This window comes from Phocoena phocoena, chromosome 21, assembly GCF_963924675.1.
Source record: "Phocoena phocoena chromosome 21, mPhoPho1.1, whole genome shotgun sequence".
NCBI lineage: Eukaryota > Metazoa > Chordata > Mammalia > Artiodactyla > Phocoenidae > Phocoena > Phocoena phocoena.
In genome coordinates this window covers 3,529,330-3,552,111 of record NC_089239.1, presented here as the reverse complement: position 1 = coordinate 3,552,111, position 22,782 = coordinate 3,529,330, and the positions used below count along the sequence as shown (strand labels likewise).

The 22,782-nt window shown below is 52.1% G+C and overlaps 1 protein-coding gene across 1 annotated transcript in view; it reads left to right on the top strand.

Annotated features, from left to right (window-relative positions):
* Positions 1-22,782, top strand: part of IKBKB (inhibitor of nuclear factor kappa B kinase subunit beta) — a 46,568-nt gene that overhangs the window by 4,832 nt on the left and 18,954 nt on the right. The window contains exons 3-6 of the mRNA XM_065899976.1: positions 6,452-6,546; positions 8,063-8,180; positions 10,510-10,579; positions 22,554-22,642. Of these exons, the coding sequence (XP_065756048.1) occupies positions 6,452-6,546; positions 8,063-8,180; positions 10,510-10,579; positions 22,554-22,642 (372 nt within the window). The remainder of the gene's footprint in view (positions 1-6,451; positions 6,547-8,062; positions 8,181-10,509; positions 10,580-22,553; positions 22,643-22,782) is intronic.

The window sequence follows — 22,782 nt, the reverse complement described above, 5'->3', positions numbered from 1 at the left end:
TGAAGCATAGAGAAGTCAACTAGCTAGTAAGTAAAGGAGCGGGAATCTTCTGAACCTACATCTGTTTGAATCCCAGCCTCATGCCTCCTCCACTGGCTTGGGGCTTCTCCAAGGTGGGGATCCAAGGTCAGGGACACCCCAGAACAGGCTCAGTTGAAGCACTAAAGGAAAAACACCCCTTTGGATGACAAAATATATAAGTCTTCCTTGCTAAACAGAGAACCCTAAAGTGAGTATTTCCCACGGAGGAAGGGCAGTGCAACAAATGACCCTACCTGTCTCCGTGAGTTTTTTGGTTCTCTTACCAAGCATGGGCCTTGACAATCCTTGCTGTGTGGATACTCCCTTAAATCTTCAGCCCAAGGGTCAGTACTTTCTGGATGGGCTGATATTTTCAGTAAGGTGTTTGTCAAACACAAAGGAAGAAGAAGAAGAGGCGGGAACCTCAGTGACCTCAGCTGCAGCCCCCTTCGGGAGCGAGGGGGAGAAAACTCAGGACTCGCAGTCGCACAGCCTGGGCTCAAGTCCTGGCTCTGGTGTCGGCAGCTTCAGGGCTCTGGGCCACAGCCTCCCACACGGATTTGAAAGAAGCTATCGATCCCCTCTGCCCTCAGCTTGTCTGGGCCAGATGTGGCGCTGCTACGCCCTGGAAGCCTCTGGACACGTCCCAGGGTACCTCACAGATACCACATACTTACTCTGTGCGCTGTGAAGGGAAAGGCTGGGAGTTGCTGCCCTGGTCCCCGAGGACACACCGGTTGTCCCTCTAGACGTGGCGCTGGCTCTACTTGTCCCCTCACTGGACGACACTAAGCTCGCTTTAGCCTGTCTGTGTGTCTTCAGGTCTTAAAGACTTTGAGCACGGGCCTGAGGCTGTCAGGGGTCCATCAGGGAAAAACGGAGGTGACCCTGACATACTGTGCTCTAGTCGAGGGGATAAAGTGAATCCTCAGGAACATATCAAGTGAGTGTAAATGTGAGCACCAAACCATGAGGAAATAATCACGGCTCCTGTTCATCGGGAATGTCATTGCCAGTTGTGCTGGGTGCTTTACCCACACTGTCTCGTCGATGCCCGGAGGTGTCCGGAGGCTTCTCAAAGCAGGGTTTCACGGGAGGTGGACTGCAGGTGGTGGGACGGGGAGAGCACCGCCTACACAGGGCTAGGAAGGGAATGGTGCTGCGGGAATGTGCGCCAGGCCCTCAAGGATCAGATGCTCTGTCTCGTTTAACTGACAGCACCGGCAGGGGTAGGGTCGCCTCCACCTTGTGGATAAAGACCTAGAGGCCTAATGGGCTCAAGGTCGCACATTCACCAGGCGGAGTACAGGGATCATGATCTGACCTGCTTCACCCCTGAGCCCACGTGGGTGGGTTTGGAGGCCGATGTGCCCATTAGGTGTTTACTCCGAAGGGAGTTGGGTGGAGTCAGCTGTCTCGGTGTAGACTGGTCACCGGGGTTGAATCAGGGGTGAAGCTGCGGCCAGACCTCGGCCTTCTGACTCTCAGGCCTGGGTTCTGTCCCTAGGATCTCTCTGGGCCCAGCTTCGCACCTCCTTCCTGAAACACTCATCTTGGAGGGAGGACCTGAGAAGGAACAAGGAAGGTATTTCTAATCCCCCTGTTGGATCACAGAGGCCTGTTGGGTGGTTGCCGTGATAACAAGAGTCAGCGTTCTGACCTCAGGGTGTGGAGGGACCTCTCGGCTTCCCGTGCATGTCGCCTTGTCGTTAGAAGAGCACCATCTGATGGTCTCAGAAGTCTGAGGATGCATGCCCCCCCGCCGCCCTCACTTCAGAGTATACCCACGTTTATACACGAGGTTCGTGTTTTCCTGTGCAAAAGGCAGAGTCACAGACACTCAGAGGACCTTCATAATCAACTGCCTTTGATGTAGGTACCACTGTGGGCCCCTTTCTCCATTTTCTCAAAATACACATCACTTCTAAATTTTGCCCCAACTTACTAGGCGTCAGATACTGCGATGGTTTGGGCCGAGTCTGGGTTTCCAGAGAACTGAGCTGAGAGTGGGAGGTTCCGAGCCAAGTGGAGACAGTCATCCATGCCCTCGAGTGTCATTGCTGCTGGGGAACCAAGCCCCCCCCCACCCGACTTTCAAAAACATCTTCGTAGTCTGTTTACGATGAACTGAATTTCTCTTTCCAGAGCCAGTATGTTTTTAGCAATGGAAGGTCATTCTCTTTGGGTTTCTGTTTCAAATGAAACATTACTCCTGGAAAAACGGGAATGTTTTAGAGTACTTCCTAGAGGGCCACCGGGTAAGAAAAGTGGTGTCTGTGTCTGCATGGGACACTCAGGCCTAGGAAGTCAGGATTTCCCCTGCCGCCGTAGGACGAAGCTGAGCTGTCCAGAGTCAGTGTTGGTGTCTGTGCCCACTTAGTCTGTGATGTGTTCCGTGTTCATATCGTTAAGTTCGCTCTTTAGGTTTGGTTTGGCAGTTGAGACCAATGTTGGATCAGTCTTCAATATCAGAATCTATTTGTGGATTCTGGAATGGGCCAGGTGATGGCTGTGTGTTAGCTCTGGTGTTTGTGTTGGGCAAAAGACTACAGTTATCTACAGTCACCCAGCATATACAGGTAGAGTCTATAAAATATTTTCTAAGTCACTTAATAAGTCTACCCTTTGGGTTTGATTTACCTGTTATCTTTATGAAGGAAGCATACTGTTTATGCTTGGGAGAATAACAATGCCTCCCAAAATGTGTGCATCCTAACCCCTTGAGCCTGTGACTATGTTAGGTTATGTGGCAGAGGGAATTAAGGTTGCTAATCAGCTGACTTAAATGGGAAGATTATCCTGGGTGATCTTGGTGGACCCACTGTAACCACAAGGGTCATTAAAAGTGGAAGAGGGAGGCGGGAGAGTCAGTGTCAGAGTGATGCAACCACAAAGACTCAGCTGGTCACTGATGGCTTTGAGCTGCAGGAAGGGGCCATGAGCCAAGGGATGAATGCAGCCTCTAGAAGCTGGGGCGGGCAGGGATGTGCGTTCTCCGGAAAGGGACACGGCCTGCCCACATCTTGATTTTAGTCCAGCAAGGCGCTTGCCAGACTTCTGACCTCCAGAGCTATCAGGAAATAAATTTGTGTTGTTTTAAGCCAGTAAGCTGGTGGCAGTTTGTTGTAGCAGCAATAGAAAATGAATACACTGTTCTGTGTATTGAAGTTAAAGTAGGTGCAGATTTTTAAACTCTCAGAGACATCCTGAGGTAACACACCATGCGTGGCAGTATCTTCTTCGAAACTGTTGCATAAGGCACTGTCCATCACAACGTCACACGCTTGAGTGGATGCTCCCAGTGGCGTCACCTCCTTTTACAGCCTGGCCGTCAGTCTTCTCTCATTGGTAGATCTCGGCATCCCAGCCTGGGTTCCTGTGCGATCCCACCCACCTGGAAACAAGCATCTAGACACATGTCAGAGCAGCTGTTGGTGAAGTTACCAGAGAACTGGGCGAAAACGTTCTAGCCTGAACGCTTAGTGGGAAGTGAAACTCGAAAGCAGATTCAAATCAGTTCGAGAGCAGAGGAATCGGGAAGTTCACGCTGTAGAGGATGGAACGTCTTGTGAGATGTAACTCAAGCCTGTTTGTACATCGATTAAAGAAATAGTGGTCTCTTGACACACACCGTAACTCTTGACAAGTATTAGCTGAACGTCCACCCAAGTTCACTCGTCCAGCTGTAGTGATGGGTTCAAGAGCAACAGGACTGACAGTTTTTGAAAGAGGTCAGCTCTTCTTCAATAGGGTTTCTGAACCCAGGCCAGAGATCAGGATTCTAAGAGCAAAGTGAGTGAACGATGTGGCACAGCCTGGCCATCAGTGCCTGCCTGGCACCAGGGAGTGTTGGCACAGAGGCAGGCATGGACCACTGCAGGGTGAGCCTGGCCATCACAAAAGGCCACATCTTGTATGATCCCACTTAGATGAAATGTCCAGACAGCTAAATCTGTAGAGACAGAGTGTAGACGGGTGGTTGCCTGGCGCTGGAGGGGGTTGGGGAGAAACGGGAAGTGATGGCTGATGGGTGTGGGGTTTCTTTGGGGGTTGATGAGCGTGTTCTAAAACCGACTGTGGCTTTGGCCACGTTACTCTGAATGTGCCCCAACCATTAACGTGTATGCTTTATTTATTTATTTTTGGCTGTGCTTGGTCTTCGTTGCTGTGGGCGGGCTTTCTCTAGTTGCGGCGAGCAGGGGCTACTCTTTGTTGAGGTGCGCGGGCTTCTCACTGTGGTGGCTTCTCTTGTTGCGGAGCACGGGCTCTAGGCACATGGACTTCAGTAGTTGTGGCACGCGGGTTCAGTAGTTGTGGCTTGTGGGCTCTAGAGCGCAGGCTCAGTAGTTGTCGCGCATGGGCTTGGTTGTTCAGTGGCATGTGGGATCTTCCCGGACCAGGGCTGGAACCCGTGTCCCCTGCATTGGCAGGCGGATTCTTAACCACTGTGCCACCAGGGAAGTAAGTCTCCACATGTGTGCTTTAAACAGATGAATTGAATGATATGTGAATTATAGCTCAGTAGAGCTGTTGAAAAAAAAATAAGCACGTGAGGTAACTGCACGACAGAGGCTTACCCACAGCCACGTGGGGATTTGATAAAAGCCACTTACTTCTGAGAGTGCCCTGGAGGTGTGGCAAGTACCTGATTCAGGCCTTGGAGCCGTCACGGTCAAAAAATGCCTCCGCCTTCTTCCCGAAACTTTTGTTCTTGAATGTCGGTTTTAGGGATGGGTCTGTTGACCAGCGAGTCAGGGGTCTTAGTGGACACCGTCTGTCTCTGTCCAGGACTCCCATTTTCCTTTTCCTCCTGGGTGGGTCCTTGTTCACAGGGATAGTGGCTAGTTTGGTGGACATGTGACCACGATGCACTTCCACTGCCCTCGGGAAGCATGTGTTCCTGGGGACCTTGCCACGTCCTCAACATGCCTCTGTTAAGTCCCGTCTGTACCGAATGAACTCCTGCACTTACAGAGCTTATGATTCCTTACGGTATGCCTTTTCATAAACAGAGACAATGGTCCGACAGGGCCTGTAGGACACCCATCCTTCAGTTGGGCACCAGTCCGATTTTGGTACCATTCTGAAGCCTTTTCTTGCTGGATTTACACTCCGCCCGTCCCACCAGCTGGGGCTTGTCCCAGGGCTCATGGCACATGGGCTATTGGGGGAAGGGGTCTCGCCGCAGGTGTGTAGGGTTCGCGGGGTAGGGGTGGAGGTCGGCTTGCTCGCTGATGGCAGGGCCAGCACCCAGGCTGCTGCCACAGAGCCATGGCCAGGGCAGCTGCTGACCCTTGGCCGTCCTGGGGGCCCCATGAGCCAGGAGGTGGCGGCCGAGCGCTGTCCTTGATTCTGTCTAGACACCTAGGGGAAGGGAAGAGTTTATTCTCGGGGCCCAGGCAGTCGCTCATTCACGAGAATTGTAGTGATTGCCTTCGTTCACGGAGCCTCCATCGAGGGCACTGTGCCAGGTACTGCACTAGAGGTTAAACGCACGAGGAGGGACAGGCCCATAGTTTAACGGAGAAAAGAGAAAATAACCCTGTGACCCTATGGAAAGTAAGTCTTTGGTAGGTAAGTACAGTGAAGGAGTGGGGGGGTCAGTGCCTGGCATCTGCACGAGCCAGAGCAGAGACCCTAGAGCACAGGACCGGGCCGATGGTCTGACCTAGACTTGGCGTCAGACGCCTGGGGTGGAGTCGACGGTGGGTGATGGAAAGGCAGGTTAGAGCCCAGCCTGGAAGGGTTTTACATGCCTGGAGTGCCTGTGTGACATGGGTCTGCCCCCAAGAGTGTTACTGAACACCCCTAAGGGCTGGACACTGCTAGGGGCTCAGCTCCATGACAGCCCTGAAAGATGGGTGTCAGTGTTCCCATTTTACAGCTGAAGACACTGAGCCAGGCCTCGTGGTCTGCCGAGGGTCACAGAGCTGGTACATGGCTGCATCGGGATTTGAATCAGCCTGTGTTCCATCTTCTATACCAGGCTTGCATTCTCTCTGGAGAGAAAAACCTCCCAGAGGGAGAAGCATGAAGACTGAAGCCAGGGCATTAACTGTTAGGTTGAAGTGCAGGGAAGTGCCCTTTGCATGGGTCGGAGGTCACGTCCAGCAGCGTTGGGGTCTGAGGAGTGAGGACCCTCTGGGGCAGGAGTGGCCGGCAGAGGTCTCGTGGAGGAGGTGGGGACGGAGCAAGGCCTCCATGTGGACTTGGGATGGATAGAGATGAGGGGAGGGGGAAGGCTGGGAGCTGGGGCTGGTGGGGACCCACGTGACGGGCTGGAGGTGACGGGGGGACGTCTGTTCAAGTGGGCACCCATGCAGACCTTGGGAGCCTGGAGGTGATGGCGGTCCGTGCTCCAGGTCCTAGGGAGACAGCTTCGGATTTGACCCTCGGCTTTCTCTGATCCTCCCATACGTGTCCTCCGCAGGAAACGGGCGAGCAGATCGCTATCAAGCAGTGCCGGCAGGAGCTTAGTCCCCGGAACCGCGAGCGCTGGTGCCTGGAGATCCAGATCATGAGGAGGTGAGGGCCTGGTGCACGAGTGCGCCCGGGTGCGGGACCACAGGGCTGGGGGGCCGCAGGGCTGGGGGCCTGGGACGTCGGAATGACTCTGGAGGGAGCTAGCAGGCCGAGCTTTGGGATGTGTAGCAGCAGCCCCAGTTCTGTCTGGGCAAGAGTCATAAATCCCAGTCTCTCAATAAGGACCCCAGCCCCACTGTCCAGAGGGGTGACTTCTGGAGGAGTGGCAGTTACAGCCACCACTTGGCCTTGCCAAGGGCTCTTGGGGGTTTTCTTTGTTATATTAAATTATTTAAAATAGCCATCACAGTGAATTTTCCTTTGTTGGCAAAAGTCCTTTTTTCTCCAGTGTTTCCAATTCCGAGCTGGTTTGTGAGTCTCCCGTGCCCTGAGCCTGTTGCTGCTGTCCGTTCCTCCAGGGTGCCCTCCCGGCCAGGAATGCATGTGGGGAAGCTCACAGACCGACAGGTCCCAAACGGGGGCTCCCTGCTGGAGCTCAGGGAAAGGGGAGGTGTCCCCTTGTTTGCAGGTGCATGTGTGCGCGCTCGTGTGGGGCCCACACACACCCCACACACACACCCCACCCCCCACACACACCACACACACATACACACACACACACCACACACACACCCCACCCCCCACACACACCACACACACATACACACACACACACCCCCCCACACACCACACACACACACCCCACACACACCCCACCCCCCCCACACACCACACACACATACACACCCCCCCCACACACACACCACACACACATACACACACACCCACACACACACACACACCACACACCCACACACACCCCCACACACACCACACACACACCCCACCCCACACACACACCACACACACACCCCACCCCCCACACACACCACACACACATACACACACACACACACCCCACCCCCCCCACACCACACACACACACACACACACACACCACACACACGCACACACACCCCACCCCACCCCCCACACACACCCCACCACACACACACACACCACACACATACACACACACACCACACACACACACACACCCCACACACACCACACACACCCCCCACACACACCCCACCCCACACACACCCCACACACACACCCCACACCACACCACACACCACACACACACACACACACACACACACCCCAGCCCCCCCACACACCACACACACATACACACACACACACACCACACACACACACACACACCCCCCACACCACACCACACACACCATCCCCGCCCAGTGGTGTGAGATCTGAAGTCCCCCTGCTTTCTCTGCCTCAGAGCAGTGCGGAGATACAGGGAGGACTGGCCAAGGGCACTCTGAAGAGAACGGAGCTCTGCACGGGGCGCCCAGAGCTGGGGCTACGGTACCGACAGGAACGCTGCCCGGGCCCTGGGCGAGTGGTGAGCCCCGCGTCTCCCCGCCCCGCCGCTCGCTCTCCAGGGCCCTCGGTGCCTGCAGGCCGCCCTCCCTCACTGGTTCCCTCCCCCCAGGCTGAACCACCCCAACGTGGTGGCCGCCAGGGACGTCCCCGAGGGCATGCAGAGCCTGGCTCCCAACGACCTGCCCCTGCTGGCCATGGAGTACTGCCAGGGAGGGGACCTGCGGAAGGTGAGGCTGCGGGGGCCGGGTAGGGCGCTCGGGAGCCTTGGGGCGGGGTCGCGGGGTTGCGGGTGCACGGAGGGCAGGGAGGGGCTTGTCCCTGACATGACGCGGAAGACCCACCAGGTCCGAGCGCAGGGAGAGGCCGGTCAGACTCCAGGACGGGTCTTCCTCCCTCAGCACGCTGGGGCCACTTGAGCCCTTCGGTGTCGTCATGGCCACTGGCCCGGATCAGAGGGCTTCTCCCAGATGTGGCCGCCCGGGGTCCTGGAGCGGGGCAGGAAGGGACTGGCTTGGGCCAGCTGGGCTGGGGACCCAGAGCCCCACTGACTCAGCTTCTGGGTCCCTCTCCCTTTCTTCCTGCTGCGTCCACCACGTCCCTTTGCCAGAACGCACGCTGCGGGGTGGGTGTCGGGGACCGTTGTGTGTCCCCCTCCCCAGCGATCTCTGGAACAGTGTCACAAGCCGCTGTTACACGTGGCCTCATGTGATTCTCAGCAGCCCGTGACGTGGGTAAAATGGATGGGATCCTGTGTGAAGGGTGGGCCCCGCGGCCCCGAGGGCCCACGTGGGTGTCCGGGCCTCACACAGCTGCAGCAGCAGAGGCTGGGTCACGGCCGGTGGGTCCCAGCCGCAGGCCCCCCTCCGTCTGTGAAGGGAATAGCGCCCGGCGCACGAGGACCATGAGAGCTCTGGGCAGAAGCTGGTTTTGTATTGAAAAGAGGTTGCCTGTTCGTCTCCACCCCCCTCACCTCGCACTCTGGACAAAGGTCTGCATTGTTCGGGGGCGCGGTCAGGATGGCCAGGCAGTTCTTCCATCCGTACTCAGCACTTGCCGGGACCCGGCATCGCGTGCTTTCCCAGCACTCTTCCGGCCCCTCCCACCTTCCCTCTCCAAAGGAGACTTTCCATGAGGGCTGGTGTGCCCGGGTGGCTCTCCCATCCTGGGAGATGGGCTCATCCTGGGGTTCAGGGCAGGATGTGAGCTCAGTCATTGGCAACCCGCAGGCCGGGGACTGATAACCGATGACAAATGGGGAACTTGACAACACTTCCATTTTCCCCTTTATCTTCCTAATCTTTGACAGCTGTCTGATTCCTAACTGCAGCTATTTAGGGAGATAAAGCCGTGTCATTGTAGTTGAGTGGACAGTCCTTAGAGGGCAGCGTGGGAGGGGTGGGAGGTGACCAGCTTACAGAGGCAGAGGACTTTGGACGTCATCTTGTAGGCAGCAGGGAGCCGTTGGCCAGGGAAGACTGACACAGACTTTGGCGTGATTGACCTGGCACGGGGTGCAGGATGGTGCAGGGGACGCGGGAAGCGATTGTACCCCACAGGGCCTTGGTCCACGTGGTCACCAGGGCACCTGGGGTGCCCGCGGTCTGTCCTCTTTGTTCTCCAAATGAGGTGGCTCATCTTTCGCATCTCTAGAAAGTTCAGAATCCGCACCTGGTCTGGGGAGACAAGCTTGGCCAGTACGGGAGCGAGGGTAAAAGCCAGAGCTGATTGAAGGAGTGCCGTGTGTGTGCCTGTCGCAGGGAGCGGCTGGCGGATGTGCGTGGGTGTGGGTGTGAATTAACGACGGGGCACCCTGTCGGGAAGTTACTTCCTGAGGTTGAGGCCAGCTTCCAGCAGCAGATGGAGTCCCTCGACAGGCTTGCCAGGGCCAGGAGGGCACAGGGGCTGAGCGTTTGGGCACGAGCCTCAGGTGGACCTGTGTCCTATGGCAGCTCTGCTGTGCAGCGGCCGTGGTGGCAGACGGATGGCTGGACCCCTCCCGTCCAGCACCCTCACCTGTGAAGTGGAAATGCCGCCAGTGCTGGCCTGGGCAGGGGAGCGGGAGAAAGGGTGAAGTGAGATGGGGCAGGTGAGGCTGCACTGAGCCCGTCCACGCGGCTCTGCCAGGTGCCCGGCACGTACGAAGTGCTCACTGCCCGGGCCCTGCTGTCATCCCCACCCCACAGCAAGGCCGCGTCGGGGAAGGGGTCGGAGGGAGGTGTTCAGTGGCTCCTTCAGGCTCTCGAGAGCAGTGGACCAACTGTGGCTGAGCTCAGATGGGCCTGCGTCCCCCAGGACCGCGGCACAGGTGAGACCCTGAGAATGACTCAGGGTTAGGGTTAGGGTTACACATGGGAGCGCTTCTAGGAGCTCTCAGATGCTTCCTCCTTCCCCGCCTGGACCGACCCTGCTCCTCCTGCCCGGGCTGGCTGTCCACCCAGGTCCCCAAGGCCCAGGGCCCGGGGAGTGCTCAGACGGCCTTGGCTGGTGAAGGGCACTTGTGGGCGCATTGGTGGCTGGTGAGCGCTCCCCCTGACGCCTCTTTCCCCTTCTTGACAGTACCTGAACCAGTTTGAGAACTGCTGTGGCCTGCGGGAAGGAGCCATCCTCACCTTGCTGAGCGACATCGGTAAATCCCAGCCCTGGAAGTCAGGCCATGCCCTCTGGGGAGAGGCCTCTGGGGGCGAGGAGGGGAGATGACTGGTCCTCCGGTCTCTATGGAGATGCGGTTGTCGGGGACAGACGGTGGTGGAGGACTGGGGACGGTGGGGATGTCAGCAGGGCCTAGTCGGGCCGGCACTGAACGCAAATAGATTTCCCTTCCTTCCAGACTAAGTCATGAAGTGAACGATGGTATATATAGGGTAAGAGATTTCCTTTCCCACTAAAAGCTCCACTCCCTACTTTCCCAGAACAGCCAGTGATGGAGTAGGTTGTCTGTCCTTTGAATGAATTTCATCCCTTGGCAGTGAATTTTTCCACTTCCACACTGGCAGTTCTTTTGCTGGCCGCAGGCTTAGGAAAAACGGGCCTTGTTTATCCCTTTGGGGCACGTGGTGTCCTCCGAGGAGGGTGTCCGTGGCCCTCAGAGAAGGCCTGGCTGGCAGCCCGGCTGGCCTGGGGAGCGGGAGCCTGACCTCAGCCTGCAGGGGTCAGATCCAGTCTCCTTCACCCTGGCGCCTGCTATTATTTAGGGGTAAACCTCCGAGGTTGGTGGTGCAAGGATCTAAAGTTGAGAGGTGCCCAGAGTTCATAACTGAGCCTTTGCCCCCAGATTTGGGGAATGACGTCATTTTCACCCCTCTGCCACCACAACCTCTTCGAAGCTGTATTTTTCTTTTTTCCTTTTATGCGTTCAAACTTTCTTTTTAGGAAAATATCAAACATATAGGAAAGTCGGAAGAGTAGTGAAACCCACACACCTGTCACCCAGGTTCACCAGTTGTTACCGTCTCACCATGTCTGTAAAGCTGTGTTGGCTGACGCTTGGCCTGGGAGGGCAGGGGTCCTCTGGTCCCCGCGGCTCCGGGTCTGCCTCCCTCTCGCTCTGTGCAAGAAGGAAGTGAGCGGAACCGAGGGATGACATGCTTAAGGTTAGGATCCGAGCGGTCGGACGTAGAAAATTCCCTCTCCCCCTGTAGCCAGTGTCCCTGTCCTGTGGATGGGGTTCACGGTGAGGGCAAGTTGACCTGGCACCAGTTTGGGGTTTTTTTTCCAGCTCTGTTGAGGTATAACTGATAGGTAACACATGTAAGTTTCAGGTGCGCAGCGTGAAAACATCGCACCGGTTTTGCGTGACCAGCATGGGCGTCCGTCACCGGCCAGACTGCTTCCCTCGTGTGGGTGTGTGGGAGGTGCCCTCTCTGACTCCCTAGGGCGTCCAGGCCTTAGGCCAAGATCCCACCTGTTCCCTCGACACCTTGCCCCACCCTGGCCCATCCATGCTGTGCTTACACATTGACCTGTTTTTTGCCCCAGTGGCCACATCATCAGTTTATTCTCTGTTGGGTTGAAGGCAGGTTAGGAGGTTGGGGAATATTCTTTGGCTCTTCATGGGCAACTGTGATTTTGTTTCTCTCTGGTTAGAGCTGCTTCAGGTCATTTTTTTGTATGTTTTTCCCTCAAATGTTGTGCTTCCCCTCATTCGATTATTTGTGCATTCAGTAGGTCGTTATTAAGAGAGTCTTTAAATTATTGGCTCAAGTGCACGAAACCGTCTACTTGCTCATGCAGCCTTCTACTGCCTCGAGTGACTGTAGTGATATTCATGGAGCCTCTGCTGGTCACGCGTCCCTTGGTGTGGGCACGTGTCACATCCAGTTACCTTGGCCTCCTGCGGTAGCTTTCCTGGGATGCATTCAGGGTGTCTGTGTGTAAGTTACATGTAAATCAGTCATGAAGACAGGAGACTGGTTCACTCCACGTGCTTATGTGGCTCCGTTCTCCTTTCGGTGGATGAATATCAAAGGTCTTTAGGTCGCTGATTCCCTATCTTTCCTCTCTGTGGCCCCAGGTTGGAAATAATGAGGCTTTGAAGTACTAGTCAACTAGACTTAAGTCCGTGAAGGCCGAGACTTAGTCACTGCTGTGTCCCTGGCATCTGGAACAGCAGTAGTACCTTATGTAGCAGCTTCTTTGTAAATATTTGTCAAACAAATGAAATAAATCCCAAAGGAAATTAGAATAAGGACCTATTTTTTTATTTAAAAGAACTGCTGTCCACATATAATTAAATTAACACTCCCAGATCAAATACCAGCGCTTCCACCTGTTGGCAGTGTGACCTAGGGCACATTATTTAATTCTTAAGGGCAGCAGCTTTATTTGCTGTGAAGTGGGAACATAACTCACCACGTGAGAACCGTTAGGAGGGTGGAGTGAGGGAGGTGGGACACGTAATCCCAGCACACGCTCTGCTCGCCGCGTTACCGTGCAGTGAGCCCGTGCTCGTCCCTTCCTCCTGTCCTTCCCCCCTGGGTTTGGGTTCATAGCACCCCTTTTAGAAAACCTCCGTCGCCTTCATTTGGGTTGTGACCCGAGGCTGGGATCCAGTGAGCCAGGCAGGTGGCTGTCTTCTGAGACGTCCCTCCCCGGAAGTGGCTGCCTCTGGGATGCCATCAGGCCCCCTGATTTGCAGGCTTTGGTGGAGGTTGCTGATAAGCCTGTATTGTACTTTCACTCCCTTTTATGATTTGTGTACGAGATTCATGAAGTTTATTTATTTTGCATGGATGTCGTCACAGAGACCAAGTCCGAAAGTTTTTCTGCGAGTTCATCCAACATAACTCTTTTGTATTCTGGAACATTTCCTGAACCTGTTTTGTTCCAGTTTGTCCCAAGGGCCGGCCGCACGTCCCCTTTGTGGAGCTGCCCTGCTGGTCCCTGCCAGGTTGATTTCAGATAAGGGCAGAGCCCCACCCTTGCCTGCCAGGTCAGATTCACGACCTTCTCCTCTGGGTGACACCTACTTGCCTTTAACCTCTTCGGTGCCCTTGGCCTCCCAGAGATGCTCACTCAAAGCCGCGTCAGGATGATAGACGTAGGCGGGATTTTTTCCAGTGAGCTTTATGTTGCTCAAGAAGATCTTGCAGAGTACGCATGAGTGAGTGAGCAGACGCCCGGCAAGCGCGTGGGTGAGCCCGTGTCCTGTGCCAGGATGGACAGGCCTGTTAGAACATTGCTCTTATGCTAGTAAGAGGTCTGGGGACAGGTGGCAGAGGCAGCTGGAAGTGTTCTGTCTTCCACGTAAAGCAACCCTAAAATAGCTCCAGGAAGTTGTATCTCAGTGGACCCTATTTAAACAGTGTGCTCGTTATCCTTTGGAAAACATTGCCATGTGTTTCCCTCTGCCAGCTGACAGCAAACCCCTATGCACTCTGGAGGCCCAGGTCTCTGCTGCCCAAAGAGCGGGGACCTGCCCACACCCAGGCTAGCTGGGCGGGACAGTAAGCGATCACCGTCTTAGATCTTAGATCTGCACCCATCTTGATTCTCCAGGTGGCTGGGGTACCGTGGTGACCGACCATCCTGTCCTCTAAGCATTCAGGGCCCCCGCTCCCCATTTTGTTTGTGCTCCGTTCTCTGAGTCACCATCTCTGTCCCTGTTAGAGCTGCTCCTAGCAGGCCTCCAGCCCCAGGGAGGGTTCCAAAGGGAACTCAGGGCTTTAGGGAATCAGAACACTGGGCTCTCTGTTTTGTGTTTATGTAATTGTGGATTTCTTTGCTTATTCTGTTGAATACTTACATTCTGACTGCACTGCTGATTATAATAAAAGATGACTACCTGGTCTCAGCAATCCAGGTCATTTGTATATAAAATATACGGAAAGGCGTAAATAACCAGATTAATGAATGTAATCATAATAGAGAAGACAGCTGCTCTCAGTCCTGGCCTCGCTGCCTCTCCAGCTCTGCTGCCTCTGACGAGGGCCTTGCCTCTCTGGAAAACCGAGGTGACTTTCTGGGCCTGCGCGTCTTCAGCTTTAAATGAGGCATTTGGGCTGGGTGACCCCTGGGGGCCCTTCTGACTCTGAATATTGCTTTTTCATTGTTCAGGTTCTGATTTTCAGAAAGGTTGCCCAGAATGTCTTTGACATCTGCTGCAGTGCCCCAGCCTGCCTGCTTCCCGCGGTCCTCATGCATCATCTTCTGCCTGGAACCTTGTCCTGGTGCTGTGTCTGTTCCTGCCCCAGCCTGTGTGTCCCTCTCTGCGCCTGGGTGACCGCCCGCCGCTTCCACTAGTATTCTGTATGCCGGGCCATTCTCACGATATCTTTATCCACCAAATCTTTTCCAAAGTCAGGACATTGAACGCTGACCTCCACCCTCAGCTCCATATCCACGTCTACACAACATTTCTCCCCAAGTCACTTCCAAATTGAAGTCCTAGACGTTTTCCTTAAAGCCGATCCCTTCCTGACGTCCTCTCTGTTGGGTCACTGGCCCTGTCTTTCTGCCAGCTACCCGACACGGCTGCCGACCTCGAATCTCGTCTGTTCCTACAATCTGCCCTCTTCCTGGTCCTCACCATCCCATTTAAACAGTCTCCATCCAGGGCTTCCCTGGTGGTGCAGTGGTTGAGAGTCCACCTGCCGATGCAGGGGACACGGGTTCGTGCCCCGGTCCGGGAAGATCCCACATGCCGCGGAGCAGCTGGGCCCGTGAGCCATGGCCGCTGAGCCTGCGCATCCAGATCCTGTGCTCTGCAACGGGAGGGGCCACAGCGGTGAGAGGCCCGCGTACCGCAAGGAAAAAAAGTCTCCATCCTTTCCTTCGCGCTGAGCATCGCACTTTTCTGTTCCCACCACCTCTGCTCATTCAGTGTCGCCGCACATCACTTACCTGGAGTCCTTATTCCCATTTTACTAACCCATCTTTCGTGCTTCTGAAAGGATGCTTTCGTCATAATCCACCACTAGATCAAGACCAAACCTCATAGCCTCCCATCTCTCCTGATCCCCTCTAGCCAACTTCAAGACCCACTTTTCCATCCCCCTGCGAGCCTTTGTCCACACGCTCCTTTTTAGAATGCGCTCCGGCCCCTCCCCACGACCCTGCGCTTTCAACCTGACACTCTGTGGGGAGCGCCCTGGCCTGGCGAGCACAGTGGGTCTTGCTTTCGGGATTCTCGTGCCCTCGTGGCCTCCTCCACTCAGGACTTGGTTTCCTTGCTATTGTTATGTGACCTCTGCCTGTCCTTGACAGTAAGGACTGACTTCTGGGTTTGGGGCCCATCGACCAGACTGTGCAGTAAGTGAAGAAAACGGTTCGATCCAGTGGCACATTTTTGACGACACCTGGCACACTTATGTGTGAAGACACTTCTGAGGATGGTTGAATGAATGAGAGAAGATTTTGCACTTTTCTCTCAGCACTTGGTGTGGCTGCCTTGCCGATGAGGCATAGGGGCTCTTTTAGCCAAGAAACCGTTAGCTGGACTAAATCTCCACATGTCTGCACTTGGCCTTCCAGCCTGTTTTGCTTGGAAAGCCCAGTGACACCAAAGCGACTGGCACATAGTAGGCATGCGGCCAGTTTTTATTGTGTGAACGAATGTCCTCTTGCCCTTCTCCCGCACTGCTGACTCAGACTGGTGACTCAGTTACCAACTGGTAATTGTCTTTTCTTTCCCTTCTAATCTCTGCGTCAGCTCTCTGGTCCATTTATCTTTCCATTTCTTCCATTGTTGCTCAGGACTGTATCCTGAGCAACAATATTCTCAAGAGAGCTTAGTAATCTCTTTCAGTTCAGGGTATGGTCACTAGGCTTCATGGACACGATCCTTACACAGCTGTTTCTCGACACGGGAGTCTAGCTGGTCCTGTCCCCTAATTTGTGGAGTGTGGTTTGGGATTCTGGCTCATCAGTAAGAACTCCAGGAGTGCCACCGTCTTCAGTTATAATGTCTGTGTCTCCCTCTTGAGCTGAGAGAAAGCTGGGGTCCAGACCTGGGTGCTGTTCCTGACAAGGACAGCAGGAGGGAGCAGATACGGACCCCTCCGAGCAGCGTCTGTCCTAGGAAATGCCACTGCGTGGTGTAAAAAAGTTCACACGGAGTACTGCTTGGCAACACTTTTCTATCACTGGAACATGAGAAATTAACCTGCAGGCTTTTCTGCTTTGTGGTGTGCTTTTCCATTTCTATACACTTGTAGTACCTCTATTATTAGGGTCTTCGATTTTTAAGAAACTTTCAGACACAAAGGTGTTGTTCTTCATCTCAGATTCTTACGTTCCATCCAACTGAAATCAAATTAGATTCTCTTGGCTTGAGACAATTACAATTCATGACACTCTCCTGAGGTACCGTTGTGTAAAACAAGGCACCGTCAGACTGAACTAAGCCTTTTAAAGACTGATCCCGTAAGGGGAGCTGTCTAAGAGCTCCTGCCCATCAAGGTTTTGACCATTTCACTCGGTCCAAGAAACCGTGTATAACAACACCTATAGGATTTTTAAATTCTGGGCTTTATTAAGTTGACAAAAAAGCATTTGAGAATAAATGACTCCCCCGAAATGAGGACTCAAGTTTGTCATGTACAGTTGCTTAAGCATAACAGTAGACAGCTGTTAATAGTGATCACTGGCTTGGTCACCAGCTTGCCCTCTGTCCTCCCTAAAGACCTGGTGACAACTCTCAATCTTTGTAGTGTCGAGAGCAGCGCTCTCCGTGTGATCTGATTGCCCTCCCTGGGAGCTTCTTGGGACACCTCCCCTGCTTGTGCCCCGTGTCACTGGCTCTGAGAGGTTCACATCTAACTTCAGAGGCCTTGCCTCAGTCTGTGTTTCTCCTTGCTCTGAATACAGTGAGTTTCAATGTTCATATATCCTGCTCTTGAACAAACTGACCCACGCCTTTATGTATTACACCCTGACACTGTGTCACATACCCAAGCAGGCCTTTGTGACTCAGTCACTGAGCAGGCATGCCCGGTCTCCCCACAGGGTGCTTCCGCTGGCCACTCGTTCACATGCAGCAGCGGCAGCATCCCTGTGTGCAATGTCGTGTCTGTGCAATTATTAGTACTTGTTATTACACGTTGCTTTGGTTCTTTAATAAAGATTAGTAAAATAAAAATGAAAGTGCTGATAAGAAGCATGTCCTTTAAAAGTTACTGTAACCGAGAACAGTGTTTGGGGGGATTTGGTGAGGCACACTTTGAAAGCAGCGAGTGTGTTCCTTCATTTGGACGTTTGTTGGACCTAAGCCAATCACTGTACCCAGTTATGAAAGAAAAGAAAAGAAGGAACAGGTGTGAAATGTTGAAACCCTATGGTCAAAGGCTGGGTTTAAAAGGGCAGATTTAGGGACTTCCCTGGTGGCACAGTGGTTGGGAGTCTGCCTGCCAATGCGGGGGACATGGGTTTGAGCCCTGGTCCGGGGGGATCCCACATGCCACGGAGTAACTGGGCCCACGTGCCACAACTACTGAGGCCGGCATGCCTGGAGCCTGTGCTTCGTAACAAGAGAGGCCACCTCAATGAGAGGCCCGTGCACCACAAGGGAGAGTGGGCCCCGCTCACTGCAACTAGAAGAGCCTGCGCATAGCAGCGAAGACCCAAGGCAGCCAAAACAAATAAATAAATTTATTTTAAAAAAAAGAAAAAGGGGCAGATTTAAGGAGCGGTTTTGCGATTTGACTTAATGTGCGGATGGAACATCCCCGAGAAGATGGAAGTTGGGTGTTTATTTATTTTTAAAATAAATTTATTTATTTTTGGCTGCATTAGGTCTGTTGCTGCACGCGGGCTTTCTCTAGTTGCGAAGAGCAAGGGCTACTCTTCGTTGTGGTGTGCGGGCTTCTCATGTTGCAGAGCATGGGCTACAGGCACGTGGGCTTCAGTAGTTGTGGCATGCGGGCTCAGTAGTTGTGGCTCACAGGCTCTAGAACACAGGCTCAGTAGTTGTGGCGCACGGGCTTAGTTGCTTCACGGTATGTGGGATCTTCCCGGAACAGAGATCGAACCTGTGTCCCCTGTATTGGCAGACAGATTCTTTTTTTTTTTTTTTTTGTAAAATATCATTCCTTATTTTTTATTAATTTATTTATTTTTGCTGTGTTGGGTGTTCGTTTCTGTGCGAGGGCTTTCTCTAGTTGTGGCAAGCGGGGGCCACTCTTCATCGTGGTGCGCAGGCCTCTCACTATCGTGGCCTTTCTTGTGGTGGAGCACAGGCTCCAGACACGCAGGCTCACTAGTTGTGGCTCATGGGCCTAGTTGCTCTGCGGCATGTGGGATCCTCCCAGACCAGGGCTCGAACCCGTGTCCCCTGCATTAGCAGGCAGACTCTCAACCACTGTGCCACCAGGGAAGCCGGGCAGACAGATTCTTAACCACTGAGCCACCAGGGAAGTCCCTGAAGTTGGGTATTTAACTCTCAGTTAGACTTTCTCCAGTGTTTTCAGGAAACATTCAGCATGAAAGTCTTTAATCAGCATATCTGATCCCTTGGTTTCTGTGGAGGACTTCTCTCTTACCCCCCTCCCTGCTGTGCCCTGGCCGAGAACCCGTTAGTAAACCTCTCTTAGTGTTATGATCACTTTTGCTTTTTACCTTTTTTTTTCCTAATAAAAAAAAGGTTCATACCATTACATCATTGACATCCCTCTGAGTTGGGTAATATAAACCTAAATAATTTTTAATAATTGCCTGTTATATTATGGATTTCCCATAATTTGTTCAGCCGTTCCCTGATGGATGACTTTCCATTAGTTTCTAATTATTTCACTCCACACTGTGCAGTCCACATGCGTATTTGTGTGTGATAGTGCTTTTGATTTTGTAAGCTGGATTACCAGAGGCGGAAATGAAGGGTCAGATGATATGTATGTCTTAAAATTTAATAGCTTTTGCCATATTTCTTTCCCCCAATTGCACAGCAGTTATTACTCCTTCCAGCAACGTAGGGAGTGCCTTTTATCTCTCATCTAAAATTCCTGCCAGCTGAAGAGGTGAAAGGCATTTCATTGTGGCTTTTTTTTTAACGTATTTTTTTTTGGCTTCGTTGGGTCTTCGTTGCTGTGCACAGGCTTTCTCTAGTTGCAGCGAGCAGGGGCTTCTCTTGTTAGGAGCATGGGCTCCAGTAGTTGTTGCCCGTGGGCTCAGTAGTTGTGGTTCGCAGGCTCTAGAGCGCAGGCCCAGTAGTTGTGGCACACGGGCTTAGTTGCTCCGCGGCATTTGGGATCTTCCCAGGCCAGGGATCAAACCCGTGTCCCCTGCATTGGCAGGCAGATTCTTAACCACTGCACCACCAAGGAAGTCCCTCAGTGTTGCTTTAATGTGCACTTTGTGGACGGCCGGTAAGCTTGAGCGACTTTGTGCATAATTGCATAATTGTTCACGGTTTGCGTTTCATTTCTACTCCTGTAAGTTACCGCTTCACTTGTTCTTTGCCCTTTTTTCTACTGGGTTGCTTTCTTTGTGTGTATGTGTTAAAATGGTCTTTCCTTTTTTACATTATTAATTACTAAATTACGGTGATAGTAGATAATATTTATTATTTTTAGATGAACTTAACCTCGCAGAATAGAAATATAGTAATCTTCTCTTGGACCCCATCCTCAGTTTTTATTCTTAGTTCTACTGGTCTGAATCCAAAAACTTTGGAGCCATCTATCTAACCCACCTCTTTGTTTTTTTATGTTCCTTTAAAGTAAAAAGCTATGTATTTTTTTTATTAGAAAAGTAACATAACATTATGATTTTGAAAAATAGAGGTTCAAGAAAGGAAAAACAAAAGTTTTCTTGCTACCCTAACATCTGGGTTGCTTTTTTATTGATTTGTAGTAGCTTTAGTCTGTTAGGTATATGCTTTTTGGCATATGTGCCGCAGATATTTTTTTTCCCTTTTTTTGGTCTTTTGCTTTGTGTATAATGTCTTTTGCCATAAAGCTTTCTTTCTTTTTTTTTTTAATTGAAGTGTAGTTGATTTACAGTATTTCAAGTGTACAGCAAAGTGATTCAGTTATACATACATGCGTGTGTGTGTGTGTGTATACACACACACACACACACACATTCTTTTCTAGATTCTTTTTCACTGTAGTTTATTACAGGATACTGAATAGAGTTCCCAGTGCTATACAGTAGGTCCGTGTTATCTGTTTTATTTATAGTAGTGTGTATCTATTAATCCCAGCCTCCTAATTTATCCCCCCCCCCCGCCTTTCCCTTTGGTAACCATTTCTTTTCCATGTCTGTGAGTCAATTTCTGTTTTGTAAATAAGTTTTTACATTCTACATATAAGTGATATATGATATTTATCTTTCTCTTTACCCTTCTACTTATTTCACTTACTGTGATAATCTCTGTTTCCATCCATGTGGCTGCGGTTCCACCCATGTGGCTGCAAATGGTGTTATTTCATTCTTTTCTATGTCTGAGTAGTATTCATTGTATATATGCACCACATCTTCTTTATCCATTCGTCTGTCAGTGGACACTTAGGTCACTTCCATGTCTTGGCTATTGTATATAGTGCTGCTGTGAACATTGGGGTGCGTGTATATTTTTGTTTGTTTTTTAATTTATTTGGTTGCACCGGGTCTTAGTTGCAGCAGGTGGACTCTAGTTGTGGCTCGCCGGCTCCTTAGTCGTGGCATGTGAACTCTTAGTTGCAGCATGCACGTGGGATCTAGTTCTCTGACCAGGGATCGAACCCAGGCCCCCTGCATTGGGAGCATGGAGTCTTAAACACTGTGCCACCATGGAAGTCCCCTGGAGTGCATGAATCTTTTTGAATTAGAGTTTTTGTCTTTTCCGGGTAAGTGCCCAGGAGTGGGACTGCTGGATCATATGGTAACTCTATTTTTAGGTTTTTAAGGAGCCTCCATACTCTTCTCCATAGTTGCCATGAATTTTTAAAACCTCTTTATGTTATTTGTATTGCTTTTCTTTATGCCATATAGTTTTCCTCACATGACACTACTTTTTTTTTGCTAAATTTATCCTGTGGTGTTTTAGAATTTTTGTTGCTAATGTGAATGGGATTTTATTTTCTTTTTCCTTTCAACTGGATCTATGACAGGGAGAAAAACTATTGATTTGTATATACTTGTTTTGCCTCCAGGCAACTTACTAAATTTTTCCCAGTTTTTAGTCTATTGAGTCTTCCTGGCATAGAGTCAGATCATTTCCAATTAAAGGTAATTTTATCTCTTTCCAATACTTCTTCAATTTTTTCTTTTGTAATACAGGTTGTTAGGACTTCTGTTGAAGTTATTAAACCTCTCTTAGGGGTAAAAATCACGTCCTGCTTGGAGTCGTAGCCTTGGCCATGCTGGGTCAGTCGCATAGTCATGTTTGCTCTTCACGGCAGAAGCTGTGGTATCAAGTGACTTCACAGCCAGCTTGTGCAGGCTCCTTCCTTGCCAGCTAGATTCTGAGCCCTTTAAAGTTGGGGACCATGCCCTCCTGATTTTATGTCCCTCAGAACCCAGCAGAGAATGGGGCGCATAACAGGCACACGTTGGACTGTCAGATGTATTGAAGGTGCCCCCATTCTCTCCTTCCAGAGCCCCCCACTTCCTCCTTGGAGCCATCTCTGCCCTGCGGACTCTACAGCAGATGACCAAGTGCTCTCTGCCCAGAGGGCCCTTCTCCCTTACCTGCCCAGCAGAATTTAGATTTTTTTTGAGCCTCTAGACCAGAGAAGTTCCCCTTCTCAATCTTTATCAGCATCACCTGGAGGGCTTGGTAAAACACAGACTGTGGGGTAACCTCCAGGTTTCTGATTCACTTTGTCTGGATTGGGACCCAAGGGTTTTGCATTTCTAACAAGTCTGCGTGCTGCAGGTCCAGGCAGCGCAGTTTGAGAACCGCTGCTCAAGACTGGAGTTGGTGACCTCGTGGGTGGAAGGCTCAGAGTTCTTTGCGTGAACGAGGCAGATTCTGGTGCTGGTCCAAGTTCTGCTCACGTAGCCGGGTCCCCTTCCCTTCACCGGAGGGGTGTCTGCCGGTCCCCGTCCCTCCACTGTGGTCCCCTGCACCAAGTCAGGGTGTGTGTCGGGGGCACGCGGTAATCATCTTTCACTGGGTAGGCGATTCCAAGTGAAAAGCATTGTCCAGGCTTAACGAAAACTCACTCCCCTTTCCACCCTGTCAGCCTCTGCACTTAGATACCTTCACGAAAACAGGATCATCCATCGCGATCTAAAGCCAGAAAACATCGTCCTGCAGCAAGGGGAGCAGAGAGTGAGTGACCCTCCAGGGCCTGGGGAGGGCGGGTGGCAGCTGGGTGGGGGAGGAACCCGCTTTGTGTGTTTGCGTTTCTTTGCTCACAGATTTGCTTTGATTCTCTGGGAATGCTTTTTGATTTGAAACGAAATTCCGCG